The 13,957-nt window shown below is 42.9% G+C and overlaps 1 protein-coding gene across 1 annotated transcript in view; it reads right to left on the bottom strand.

The window, feature by feature from the left end:
• Positions 1 to 13,957, bottom strand: part of DGKB (diacylglycerol kinase beta) — a 698,074-nt gene that overhangs the window by 600,569 nt on the left and 83,548 nt on the right. The window contains exon 2 of the mRNA XM_069094439.1: positions 5,787 to 6,039. Within this exon, the coding sequence (XP_068950540.1) occupies positions 5,787 to 5,856 (70 nt within the window). The 5' untranslated portion in view covers positions 5,857 to 6,039. The remainder of the gene's footprint in view (positions 1 to 5,786; positions 6,040 to 13,957) is intronic.

Raw genomic sequence — 13,957 nt, 5'->3', positions numbered from 1 at the left:
GGAAGGGGGAAAGGAGGAAGGAAGGAAGGGAGGAAAGAAGGGAGGAAGGAAGGAAGGGAGGGAGGGAGGGAGAGAGGAAGGAAGGGAGGAAGGGGGGAAAGGAGGAAGGGAGGAAGGAAGGAAGGAAGGAAGGAAGGAAGGAAGGAAGGAAGGAAGGAAGGAAGGGAGGGAGAGAGGAAGGAAGGGAGGGAGGGGGCAAAGAAGGGAGGAAGGAAGGAAGGAAGGGAGGAAGGAAGGAAAGAAGGAAGGAACGGAGGGAGGGAACTAATTTATAAAGTACATTAAATTTTACATACAAAACCCTTTTCCTTTACCATTTATTTTTTATTTACCATTAAATTTTATTATTTTTATACCATTTTATTTACAATTTAATTACCATTACCATTCTGAGTCCAGAAGTTGCGTCTTTCCCACAATCATTCAGCTAATAAATATGCAAAATGGGATTTGAGCCTTGGTCTTCTGGCTCTAGGGCCAGGCTCCATCCACTACACCACATAACAAACCTACATACATGCAAATCGTTGGCAAATAGGTGATTTTTCTATGTATCTTTTCCAAGTATTTCTTTAATAGAATGTCAGTCTCCACAGCTGTAGAATGGTTCCTTCCAGTTCTAAATTCTGGGCATGATACTTTGACTTGTTTTACCTGTTTTAAAGCCCACCTTCAATTTCACAGACTGAGGTTACAAATCTGCAAGTGGAGAGAGTGTGCTCACCTTTGGCAGCCTCTGCCTGACTGCCCATGGTGGGCCATGCCTCTAATGAGAGTGGGATTTTAAAAGCTCAGAGAAGAAAGCCGGAAATGTGTCTGACAAACCCAAGGCCTAATCACTGTGACTGCATTGTTGAGGAAAATGTCGGCAGAATCAGCTGGAGTCCCGATGCCAGGGAAGTTCAGCTATAATGGCCACCTTAGGTAAGCAGAGAGGCCAATCAGGGGTGACTTCCTTCTCTAACTGTATAGGAAATTGCTCAGGGGAATCATTCTAATACTTCCTCTGTTATTATGCCATTAAATAAATGGAAGTAGGCATAATGACAAATGAGGAAGCACTTCGCTTCAGTCTCAGTTAATCCATTAGCTTGCCTTTTCCTAAGATTAATTTTAATAATGCTACTTAATGATACAGTTTTCCTGTGTACTATAGAATTTATTTTACCATTATTTATGCTAATCTTCATTTCTAAAGCCATATAATTTCCTACTTTATAGCCATTTATGTCACAGCTCATTCTATACACCAAAAAAAAAAAAACCTCTATTCTGTAAATAGAATAAAAAAATTTCCCAATTGGCTAGAAGAGAAAGAATTGACTTTCAAGGCACTTAATTCTCTCAGGAAAATGTCTTTCCATATAAAGACCGAAGTTAGGTGATTAGGGACATTCTAATCCAGATTAATTCTGTTTGAACCAATGATGTCATTTTCTCATTAATGATTTTTAATCAACTGCTACTTAATTTATTCCACAGATTAGTAGAGAAAAAATGCTTTTAAAGAACCCAGGGCCCTTTAGGAAGCATTTAAATACCATTATCATTAATCCAAATGCAACCTATTGAAAGTTCAACTCTTTAAATTAGTCCCCAAACCAATTCCTCCTCTTCCAAATTCCTGTCATGGGAAAGCTTCTACCATGACAAAATCTTCAGATCTTTGATCAGCTGCTTCCTTTACCTGGACTTCCAAGCCCTCCCTCCAATCTCCCTCTCATGTTGGTTTAATTACTCATTTTTGTTTTAAATCCAACTGCCTTTCTTCATGTTTCTCCAAATCTGTTATTCCCTATTCCCACCCAGGTAAGTACCAGTCTCATTCCTCAGATTTCACTCAGGACCTCCCCTCAACACATTTCCCAGGCACTATTGCTATGGTACATAAATCAATCAATAAGCACCCATTGTGTGTGTGTGTGTGTGTGTGTGTGTGTGTGTGTGTGTGTGTGTGTGTGTGGTCTGTAACTGTACGCTAAGGGTTCTTAATTTTTGTTTGTGTCCTGTACCTCTTTCAAAGCATGGAAAAGCATATGGATACTTTCCCAGAATCCTGCTTTTAATTCTTGAGTTAAAACACAAAAGATTATAAATTAAATCAATTATACTGAAATATAGCTCTTAAAAAAAAAGTAAACACCATACATTGAGAACCTGTGGTAGAAGCAAGAGATTGCGAAAAAATCCTTAAAAACTGTTGTTTTTTTTAATAAAGTACTTGTTTCTCCAATATAACAAGAACTGATTCAAATTTGTACAAATAAGTTTCATTCCCCAATAGATAAATGGTCAAAGGATGTGGACAGACAGTTTCCCAAAGAAGAAACCTACACAATCAATACCCACATTAAAAAAAAAAAAGTTCTATCTATATTACTAATAATTAGAAAAATGCATATTAAAAAAAAACTCTGAGATACAAACCAACACCTATCAGATTAGCTAAGATGACAAAAAAGGAAATGACAAATTCTGGAGAGGTTGTGGGGAAAACAGGTGCATCAAAAAATCATTGGTGGAGCCCCAAACTGATCTAGCCATTTTTTAAAAAGTAATCTCAAACTCTACAGAAAACGCTGTAAAACTGTACATACCCAATGGCCTAGTTACTAGGTCTGTACCCAAAGAGATCTTAGAAATGGGAAGTAGGCCCAGTTGTCCAAAAAGAACATTTCTGGTAGCTCTTTCATGTTGGCAAATAAAAGGAAATGTTTTGTGCACATCAGCTGGGGAATGGCTTAATAAGTTATGTATATGGGTGTGATGAACTACTATTTTGCTGTAAGATATGATGAAGGATGATGGGTTTAGAAAAACTTGGGAAAACTTATATGAATCATTGCAAAGTGAAGTGAACAGAACCAGGAGAACAATTTGCATGATAACAACAATACTATAAGGACAAAGAACTTTGACAGACTTAGGAACACTGATTAGAGTGAAGAAGCTCAAGAGAAATATGCTGCCCACCTACAGAGAGAGCGCTGAGGGACTCAGAGTGCTCAATGAGGCCTTTTATTCTTTTGTCGCTCTTTTCTTCCTTTCTTTCTCTTTCTTTCTTTTTCTTCCTTCCTTCATTTCTCTCTCTCTCTGTCTCTCTCTCTCTCTCTCTCTCTCTCTCTCTCTGTCTCTCTCTCTCTCTCTTTCTCTCTGTCTCTCTCTCTTTCTCTCTGTCTCTCTGTTTCTCTCTGTCTCTCTCTGTCTCTCTGTCTCTCTCTCTCTGTGTCTCTCTCTCTGTCTCTCTCTCTCTCTTTGTGCCAAGGGACCATGGCGAATGCAGTAGTTTGGATTTGTAATTGTTTTTTTTTTCTTTCTCTCTTTTTTTTTTTTTTTAAAGCAATCGGGGTTAAGTAACTTGCTCAAGGTTACACGGCCAGTTATTTCTGGTTGTGGTGCTGGGCGTCTGAGCCCGGGATTCAATCTCCAGGTCGTCCCAACACTGGAGCCGGTGCTCTTACTTGCTGTGCTACCTGGCCGCCCCTGTTTTCCTTTCTTTCTTATGAATAGGGGAGAGATGGCTGGGGTTAGGGGGAGGGAATTCAGAACACAAAATAAATAAAATTGAATGTTAAAAAAAAGAACCTCTACTCTGGGAGAATATGAGCTGAATGATCAAGAAGCGTCCGCCATTCTTACTTTGTTTAACTTCCCAGTGATCACCCCACTGTTATGAATGAAATGAGTACTTAATCAGTGTTTGCTGAATGACTGGATGGATGAATGAATGATTTGGGAAGTATGTGTAAGAGTACGAAGAGCAATAATAGCTGTCTTCAAATGTATGAGTGGCTGGCCCATGGATGAGGGATAAGACACTCTGTTTACCTCCAAAGGGCAGAAATTACAAGGATAGAATTTTCTTCTCTTTTCCTATAAGACCTTTTGAATTCTTAGGTGTCACAGGAGGCCTGGGTGTTAAATTTCTGAAGGCAAGACCCAAGGCCAGCCTGGATCACAATTGGCTCAGTTCCAGCAAAGTCAATTTGATTGTTGTATTTAGTGGTTTCATGGAAAGTGGGAGATCCATTTCATTTCGTCCCAACCCAGGCTTGGCACCGAAAGTGGCCACATTTCAGAAATGGATGACTGGTTATGTAGGTCTAAGGCAGACTTGAGAGGGAGAAGGAAGAAGGAGGGGAAAGGTACAATAATGAAAAGAATTGCAGCCACTGCTAAGAGATGAAGGAAGTTAGAATCCAAAGGGAGAGAGGCCGGTGACAAAGTATATCCTAAGAACTCCATGACCTAAGGACTGGGGTGGGGGTGTATTTGGGGAGTTGTGGACAGGAAAATTCTGGGACAGAACACAGGGATGATGGAGTGAGGGAGTGAAAGGATGATGCCTGTGCTTATCCTATGGAAGGGAGGGAGCTGAGGTCCTGTATGGTCTCTGAGAATTGACTTGCAATTTGAGGAAAATTGTACCACCCCAACACACACACACACCGATACACACACACAAACCTAATTAAGCTCAGTCACATAGTTCAAGAAAATTGCTTTAATCTATCCTTGACAGCCTCAGGCCAAAAATATGTTTCTCTATGGTCCTGTGATCCTAATCCTCTTTAATACAGCAAGGAACATGGGTTTAAGGTTCAACAGCAGAGCTTCCTGAATATGGAATTGACTACTTTATCTGAGAATAAATTTTCCTTCACTGATGATGTTGATGGGAACACAGAACCCTTTGCCAAGGCTGATGTGGAAGGGGTCATTCCTGTGGAAAGAGCACTAGACCTGCAGTCAGGAAGACCTGAATTAAAATCTGGTCTCAGACATTTACTAGCTGTGTGACCCTGGGCAAGTCCCTTCACCCTGTTTGACTCAGTTTCCTCATCTATAAAGTGAGCTGGAAAAGGAAAGGGCCAACTACTCCAGTATTTCTGCCAAGAAAAGCCCAAATAAGGTCATGAGGAGTCAGACATAACTGAAAAGTAACTGAACAGGAACAAAAACCAAATTGAACTAAGTAACCTCTGAAATATTTGCCAGGTGCCAACTGGCTCTTTCTTTCCTCTCCCTCTCAGCTTTGCCTCCAGTTTCCCCCATTTTTCCTTGGATTTGGTCTTTTTTCTTAGGTCATACTTGAAAACATGGCTTCTCAACCCCAGAAAGGAAACATCTATAGCACGCCCTCACCTCCTGTCTCTTTCCCTGATGGGCCGAAGTTGGGTGTTATTCATTACCAGATGAAAAACAAATGGGGAGTAAATAAAGTGTCAGATTAACAACAATGACGCCCACTAGAGGTTGCATATAAAATACCAGAAAGAGCATGGAGAGAAAGAAGTTGGACTGGTCATGTTGGGAGAGTTGGGGATAATATCGGGAAAGGCCAATTGTTGACTTGCGTCCATAGAATCGTGTAAATAAATAAATAAAATCAATCTGTCATCACAAAGAACAGAGCATTCATGGACTAGGGAAGGATCATGAACAAAAGCAACACAGGGAAAGAGGCCAGGTTGAACTCGGATCCCTATGCATGGAAGGAATTCTTACACCAGTGAGGTCTTTGAGTCTAAGCCATCTTAGACTTAGAATATCGGGGGCTCTTACAGGCACCCAACCCAACCCTCTCATTTTACAAATGAAGAGACAAACATACAAAGAAGTCAGGAGACTTTCCCAGACCAAGGTCAACAAATGTCCAAAGGGGCAGAACAGAAATTCCAGCCCAAATTCTCTGATCTGATTTTCCCATCACACACCTAGACTCAACAGCCTCCATTAAACAGACCTATCATCAGCTACCAAAGACCAAGGTCCTAGATACTTACACTCAGCATACTTCTGGAGCTGAGAGAATTCAGAAGGACTAAGGTGAGCCCACTTCTCTTGGTTCGTCATAATGGCTTCCGAGTTCTCTGTCACATATCAGGGACTTCACAAAAGCTGGGGTGTGAGAGGCCTCTGCTTCAGTGATTCACATGATCAAATGGGCCAGTGATATTTCCAGATATTGAATATACGATCAGTTGGTGGAAGGTGTTTGCTGATGCAAGGCCTTCTCTTCAAGGATAGATGAAAGCTCTATAAAAAGGGAAGAGAAGAAGGACAATTTGAAGTTATAGCCATCATGAGATTTTCAAAAGCACCATTTCTACTGCTCAATATAATGTTCTCCAGTTGCTAAAGTTCTTTGCATTACAAAGACCTTTCTTTATTCCTTTACTATATAATAATTGCTACTTATAATTTTAAATTTCACAACATACTTTTCAGACAATATCTCATTTGAGAGGCAAAAACCTTGTGAGATATGACATGATCTTGTGCTCTATTTCAAAACTAAGGAAACTGAGGCTGAAAAAAGTTAATTATTTGCTCAGGCTTATGGAGCTAGAAATTGTTATAGAAATTGTTACATGAACTCAGATCCCATGTTTAAAGTTATATGCTTAAAATGAAAACAAAACACCGAACTTTGGAGTCACAGGAACAGAGTTCAAATCCTGGCTCTCCACTGTGTGACTGGTGGAAAATAAACTGAGTGCATTGGACTAGAGGACCTGTAAGGCTTCTTCTAACTCCTAATGTCCAGTCGTATGCTTTTTATTGTTGTTCAGTCCTGTCCAACTCTGCTACCCCATTTCAGGTTTTCTTGGCAAAAATCCTGGAGTGGTTTGCCATTTCCTTCTCCAGCTCACTTTACAGATGAGGAAATAGAGGCAAATAGGGTTCAATAACTTGCCCAGGGTCACACAACTAGTAATTGTCGGAGGCTGGATTTGAACTCAGAGAGATGAGTCTTCCTGACTCCAGGGCTGGTACCCTGTGGACTATGGCGCCCCCTGGCAGCCCCAAATGCTATGCTTGCAGCCTCCTTAAAAGCAAAAATTTCGTTTCTTCCCCCTGCTCACTACATGCTTTACCAATTCACTAATTGTTAGACAGGGCGAAGCACTGCTATAAGCCCAAAACCACTGAGTGAGAGTACAGTGATGTCTCTTGTGCAATCAGCCAAGAAAGCATATCTCAGTAAGGACTAGTTGACTTTATCTGAGATCAGACAACAAGCAGACAGGCAGGTACCTAAAGGCAGGTGTGGGAAGAGACTGATGGGGCGCCAGCTTCCAGACTGGAGGGAAGATGCCCTTTCTAGTGATTAGGGCAATAGCTTCCTGGTGTCCCCCCATCAAGAGGGCCCCGAGTGCAAGGGGGACTTGAGAGTCCCTGGAATCTCCCAAGAAGGGAAGCAAGGGGCTTCCCCAAGGGAGAGCACCTCACAGCCCTGTGCAGTTGGCTTTTCTCCAGCCTCAGGCTCTGATAGTGGGCAGGAAGGACTTTCTCCCAACCCTCTGCCCAGAGTCAGACCTGCTTTATGGCTTTTTTAATCATGATTTTTCTTTTTTCATTTTTTTATGCAGCTGACTCTATTAAAAAAAAAAAAAGCTTTATTTCCCAGGAATTCTTGAATCGAGGTATCACTGGACCAATTTACACTTGTATATATGGCACCCAGGTTTTGGATCTGATCCTAAATACACTGTTCCGTCCCAATGTCATTTTCCATAAGAAAAAAACATGACTTTCTTAGCCATTTTTTACATCAGATTTGATGCATTAACTCAAATCTCCCTCCTCATCCTCCCCCCTTTTTTTTCTAACAACCCTAAAATACCTCCTCTGAACTTGGGGCAGTCAATTTGCATCCTAATGAGAAAGATTTACAAAGTAAAGGCAACATTCAAGGGCTCCAAGCAATTATTCTTCAGGTCACAAGCTGGACTCAATTCCCTTAAGAAAAAGCAGTTCAAAGGACTTCTTTCTCCCCTTCCCTGCCTCCCCCTCATCTCCTCCTACACCAGAAAGGAAGGCAGAGACTGGGGGATGGGACGAGAGTCCACCATTGGCTCCTAGGCCAGTCTGAAGACTGAGTCTGTACTTAGCCATGGGTCCTGAAAGCTTCCAGAAGAATTCTGAGAGGAGGATTCTTCTCATACCTGGAGTCTTATCCATTCCCCAACCTAAAAGCTGGATGAATGAATGCTCTTTGGGCACATTATACCAAGGACTTTTTGGGGAGTAAAGTTGAATTAAAGCCAGAGAGTGTGGGGCATAGAACACCGGACTTGGTGTCATCCGGATCTGAGCACCCAGCATTGTGGGATCCTGGGAAAATGTCCCCATCTCTCGCAGCTTTAATTGTCTAATTTACGAAATGGGTGATATATTTTTAAAGCACTTTTCAAATCTTAAAATACTAGGTAAATGCTTATTATTACTGACAATGGCATTGTAGAGTGGAGGACCTGAGAAAGACCTGGGAGCCTGGTGGGAGTTATGCTGACTCAGCTACTCATTGTCTCTCTCTCTCTCTCTCTCTCTCTCCCCCCCCCCCCCCCAGACCTGTTTGTAGGCCAGTGTTGGGGGGAGGCATCACCCAGCCCCAGATATTTGTCACATAGTCACTCCACCCCCTCCCTGTCCCTACCTGGAATTGTCTTGTACCAGCTACCTAGGGGAGGAAGAGATGACAGGGCCCACCCTCTCTTGGGGAGTGGAAGCTATCTGAATTGTCTTTATCTCTTAACAAAAGCTGGCTCTGGAGCTCCTGGAATCTTCAGGCCTGAGGCATTTGCCTGAGGCCATGGGCCTTAAGAGCTTTTAGCCCTCCTTTGTCCAGCAATTTCCTACACTTCATCCCACTCTTCCACCCTTGAACTGGCCTGGCCCATCACTGTCAGTCAGCCTCAGGTACCCTCCAGCAACTTCCGCCCTTAATGACTCATTACTGGAGTCTGACCTCATCTGACCCCTGAAGACCCTCCCCAAACTCCTCCTCTAGAACACCCCTAGAGTCCTCCCATAACCTTCTGTATGTAAATCCCATCTTCCCTCCAGGTGTGTGAGAGCACCATGGAATGACCATCACAGACTTACTCTGGGTCGAATCCAAACGAACTTTAAATAAACTGTACTTTTCTTTGTCTGAGAAGACTTGAGTTGAATTCATTGGGCAGGACGATAGGGTATGTTGGTATTTTGGGGTCTCCAGAGTAACCCTAATCCTCTTTATGGGTGACCTCTTCAGCCCTATCTCTCACCCATGGCTGTTCTCTGGTAATCAGCCCATTAGTGTGTTGATACCTTGACTTCCTAGTGATAAGCCCCCTTTATTTCTCTGGTTCCCCACTTTTGCCTTGTTACTCAGAGAGAGCCCAAAGAATTTTCCTCTCAACACCAACTAGTTTTGTAACCCTAAGTGTTTTAAGTTCTCTAAATCCTTCCTTCCTTCCTTCCTTCCTTCCTTCCTTCCTTCCTTCCTTCCTTTCTTCCTTCCTTCCTTCCTCCCTTCCTCCTTTTTTCTTTCTTTTCCAATGTGTGTTTAAAAAAAAAAAAGTCTACCCAGATACTCCAATGCTAAATCTCACTGATCTGGCATTCCCCCCCAGGACTGTAGATGACACCCTATCCATGCCTGCCCATTCTGTGTGATCCTCACCCTTATCTTCCCCCAACTTCCCCATAGAGAGATGAGCCTACCCAACATGCCAGATATCTTCCTCTATTTCTGCCAACATTGCAAGGGTGCCAGGGGAGCACTAAAGCTGATGGGGCCCTTGGGTGCCTTTCTCTCTAGCCTCTGAACACTGTTCCTGCAGTTTCTCCCCAGCCCAAGGACACTGTGCCTAGCAATTAGGTCCCAGCAAAGCATGTCTCTGTCTCCCTAGTACAGTAACAAACTGCACCTGCAGGAATTATGAGTTTGAACTGGCTTTGTCCTGGCTCAAAGATGCTTGGTACCCACTGGACCATCTGTGCCCCCTCCCAGCCTCCTCGTTCTATGTATGCTAGATTCTGAACATGTGTCTTGTCAAACCAGACATCGCCAGGGCAGGATGGACAACCCACAGTCCACCCGACTGCTAGTTAACTTAGTGACTCAGCAGACCTAAAACCACACCTCCCTGTACCCACCTGGGGCTTTTCCTGGTGAATTCTGGGTAAAATACCTGGGTAGTAGATAGAAAAAGTTTGAGTTCCTTTAAGAACTGACCACGCTTAGCCACTCCCTAATCCCACCCTCATCTCCTAGTTAACATATTTGGCACTAGTTTTTACTACAATTCATCCTATATAAACTTTACTGTACCCCTCTAAGGTCACAGGTTCCTTAAGAACTTTTGCCCACTGAAAGTTATAAAAATACACCTTTGCCACTCTGACTTAAAAATTGCTTGAGTCTGTGAATTCATTGCAGACAATCCTTTCCTGCACCCTGGTCCTTGTGGGGTCAATAGGCCCTCCTCAGACCACACCAAAGCCACCCCACAACCCTTCCCTCAGGCTCTCTCTTGTTTTCACATCTCCAGCATCTAACCCCTCTCCTCTTCCTGCCACACAATCCCAGGCAGCCCCCAGAACTCCCCTTCTTCTCCAGAGTTCTTCACTGGCTCCATGGTCCAGTCTGCTTGCACCAACCACCCCCCCCTGCTCCCTGAGTGACCACCTCTTTGGGTCTGCAGAGGCACGGTGGTCTCCCTCTTTGCAGCAAGATGAGTACATTACTTGTATTGGACAGAGCTGGAGAAGGATTTTGCTTTTAGGGGAAGCTTGGAAACAGTACAAATGCTTTGGCGTTTCTCACAAGCCATGCAGTCCCTTCTCCCACTCATCTTCAATTCTGGGCTCGGCTTCTTGTCTGGCGTCATTTGCCATCCCCATTAGACACACTTGTGCACAAGCTCTCCTGGGTGCTCATTCAGGCGCACATGGAAATCTGCACGACAGACCTTCCTCATCCCCACAGCCTTTACTGTGTGGATGCACAGGCTACCCTCCTTTGGATGATTACAGATTTCTTCCAGGAGACTGCAATGTTACGGCACCTGATGCAATTTGCACAGGAAATCAATCCTTGTCTTGGATTCTGCTTGGGATCCCCTCCATTTCTGTGGCCATTACTCCCGTAAGCACGTGTGTCCCTCGTTTCTGATTCATCCGATGCTTATTATCAGAGGAGTATTGCACAAGGCTGTTTGGTTACTGTGTCACCCAAGAAATCCTGAATGCCATTGACCTGGGAGAGCCCCTGCTATGACCACGTTTCTAAGATGGCATTCAGCCAACTGGGTTGATTTTTTTAACACAAACAATAAGCACAAAAAATTCTTATCTTGTCTGTCTTTTTCAATCAAGTCCAAGACAGCAAAGCTGTCATCTGTAGTGCCCATCACTTTGACAGTCGCTCCTTCCTTGCCCTGCCCTCCAGGACTCCCTCCCTTGAAAAGGTATCTGTGGGAGAGAAGGCATGCAGGTTGGCTGTGCCAGTGCTCATTTTCCTAGCCATTTCTTGGGGAACTACGAAGCTCTAAGATTTTTTCCAGGCTTAGATTTTTGCACCCTTTAGACAACTTGAGAATAGGTTCTGCAATATCCTCACAGGCATGTCCTCTAGCATGGGAGAAAGGGAAGGGAAGGGAATAAGGTAATATACATTGACACAGCAGGGCAGCTACTATGTGCCAAGTAGTGCTAAGTGCCTTTTTTAATATATTGTCTTATTTGATCATCATGATGAAGTGCCCATCAGAAATTATACACTAAAGCCCCCTAAACCTGCCAGAAGGGGCCCCTACCAGGGTACCTGGAACCACCTAATAGGCCACAATAGTGAAGGAAATTTTCACGTGTGTTGCTAGAAACATGCCCCAGATTCAGGTCTGTTTATGTTTACATCCAGGGCTTTGCTAAGTAATCAAGGCTTCACTAGAAATGGCATTATACCCCCTTGAAATCACATTTTGTTGTTAGCAACATCTTATTCTATAAAAGTGTACCTTTCAGAAGACTCAAGGCTGTCTTCCCTACTGGGGAGGTAGTCACCCGGCTGGTTAACAAACATTCCTATCAAGTTATAATTGGCTTTGCTGTCATGTCCATTTTTAACGTCCACTTCAATGACAAACCTACAAGGTAAAATGCCTTTATTATGCCCATTTACTGTTAAGGAAAGAGAGACAATCAGATGTTAAGCGAGATGCCCAGGATCACACATATCTCAGGCTGTCTGAACTCAGGTTTCCCTGACTAACTCCAATGCCGTCAGCTGCATGGGGTTTCTGCATACATGCTTCATCAATCCGGCTGAATCTTCCCTCTTCATTCTCTTTAGCCCCATTTACCTCTGCTGTAAATTCCTCGGGGATTGGGATAATTGGGCCTAATTGAGGCAGTTCTGCTATCCTTGATGGAGAAACCCATTTGTTGTAGTATGTTTTTCCAAAACTTTTTTGTTTTTCTTCTGATTGTATAATGTTTTCCACTTCCAGTTATGATTGCCATTAGGATGACTTTGCAAAATTGGATTTCTCACAAACCTTTTTTTTTTTTTTTTAACAGTGAAGAGAATGCATTATTATTAGGTCCACAGAGGTCCCTTTCACTTCTAAGATTGTGGGGTTATATGAAGAAATAAACAGTGAGAATTCTTGTCCAGGATTGATTGTCTCAACTTCAAAAACATTAACATCAGTGTCTTCCTGGTCCACTAATATGATATTTCAAAGCCTGGGGCCTTCCTCTACTAAGGCAGATGGAGTCACTTCTTGAATTTGGTACCCTGTCTTCACTGGCAGCTGCATCAAAATGCACCCCCAAATACGGTTCCTATTCCAAACCTCAGGATTCTCCAGGCAGTGGCTACCACGGACCAATAAAAGTGAAGAGAAATTCCTAAGCATTATTCCCTATAAGGTTAAAACAAGAGATCACTTTGGGATAAAGAATGAGGTGACAACCGGTGTCTTAATTGCATCCCCTGGTATTACATAAAATAAACATTGGGCTTCTAATTTATCATCCAGGGTATTTTCTGAGAAATTAGGTAGTGTGAATTTTGTACATATTTGATAGTTGCTTATCTGCACACATGCTGTTTCCCCCAATAAAATATAAGCTCTTAGAGGTCAGGGTCGCTTAAATTTGTTCGACTTCCTATCCCTAGCATCTGACCATCTAGCACAGGGCCAGGCATATGAAGCAAACTGTCCTGTAAGTGATCTTTTAATTGTTTTTGTAAAAGGGCAGTTTAATTGAGCTTTATCCGGATATCTCAGTTAGGTCACTGACATCATACCTAGACTTGTTTAGCAGAATGGAGAAAGCTAAATCTTACCAGGCCTCACAGTGATAAACTCATAGGAGCCCCCTGAATTTGGGAGAACTTGTTACCCTGGAAACAGCCCAGGAGGGGCAGCAAAGTGATGGAGAATGACTCGTGCCTGGAGGTCAAGAGCACATTAGTTGGAGCTGCCTCAGTTGGTCGTGAGTTCTCCTTCCCTGTGGGTCTTAAAGTGGAAAGCAGAAGACCACTCACTATGGGAAATATTATAGATGTGGATCCTGCTCACTAAGGACTGTAAATGAGACACATGGGAGTAAAGGACTTTCCTAACTTAAAGTGTTTCCTAAATGTGACTTGTTTTTAGTATCATCTTTGCAGTGGTAATGACAGTGGCTCATTTAAGCCTGGAATTTCATATGTGTAGGGGACTCTTGGTATAGGAAAGGGTCATAAATGTATGAACTCCTTTGACAGGCTGTTGAAACCTAGGAACTCCCTAAGAATAATGCTTTTAAATTTATAAAAGAAATTACATAGGGTTATGAGGCAAACCAATTATACGGAAACATTTTTTAAATATATAGACAAAATATAGATAGATCTAGATATATTTCTTAAAGCTCATAAAGCTTATGTTAAGAATTCATGTTTTGGTTATTGAGATCACTGAGAGGTTAAGGCACACCCAGGGCTTGCCAAACGGTACTAGGTGAAGCCTGAACATCCAGGCCTTCGTGTCTCCAAGGCAGACTTTCTATACTATGTCATCTCATCAGTCATCACCATCCTCATCCTCATTATTTGTCAAAGTCCAGCCCATCACCCCCCTCCCGTGTGTGTGTGTGTGTGTGTGTGTGTGTGTGTGTGTGTGTGTGTGTG

Source organism: Petaurus breviceps, unplaced genomic scaffold (assembly GCF_028583685.1).
Source record: "Petaurus breviceps papuanus isolate PSGF00001 unplaced genomic scaffold, PetGlider_PUasm1.0 218, whole genome shotgun sequence".
Classification (NCBI taxonomy): Eukaryota; Metazoa; Chordata; class Mammalia; order Diprotodontia; family Petauridae; genus Petaurus; species Petaurus breviceps.
This window is presented reverse-complemented; position numbering and strand designations above follow the sequence as displayed.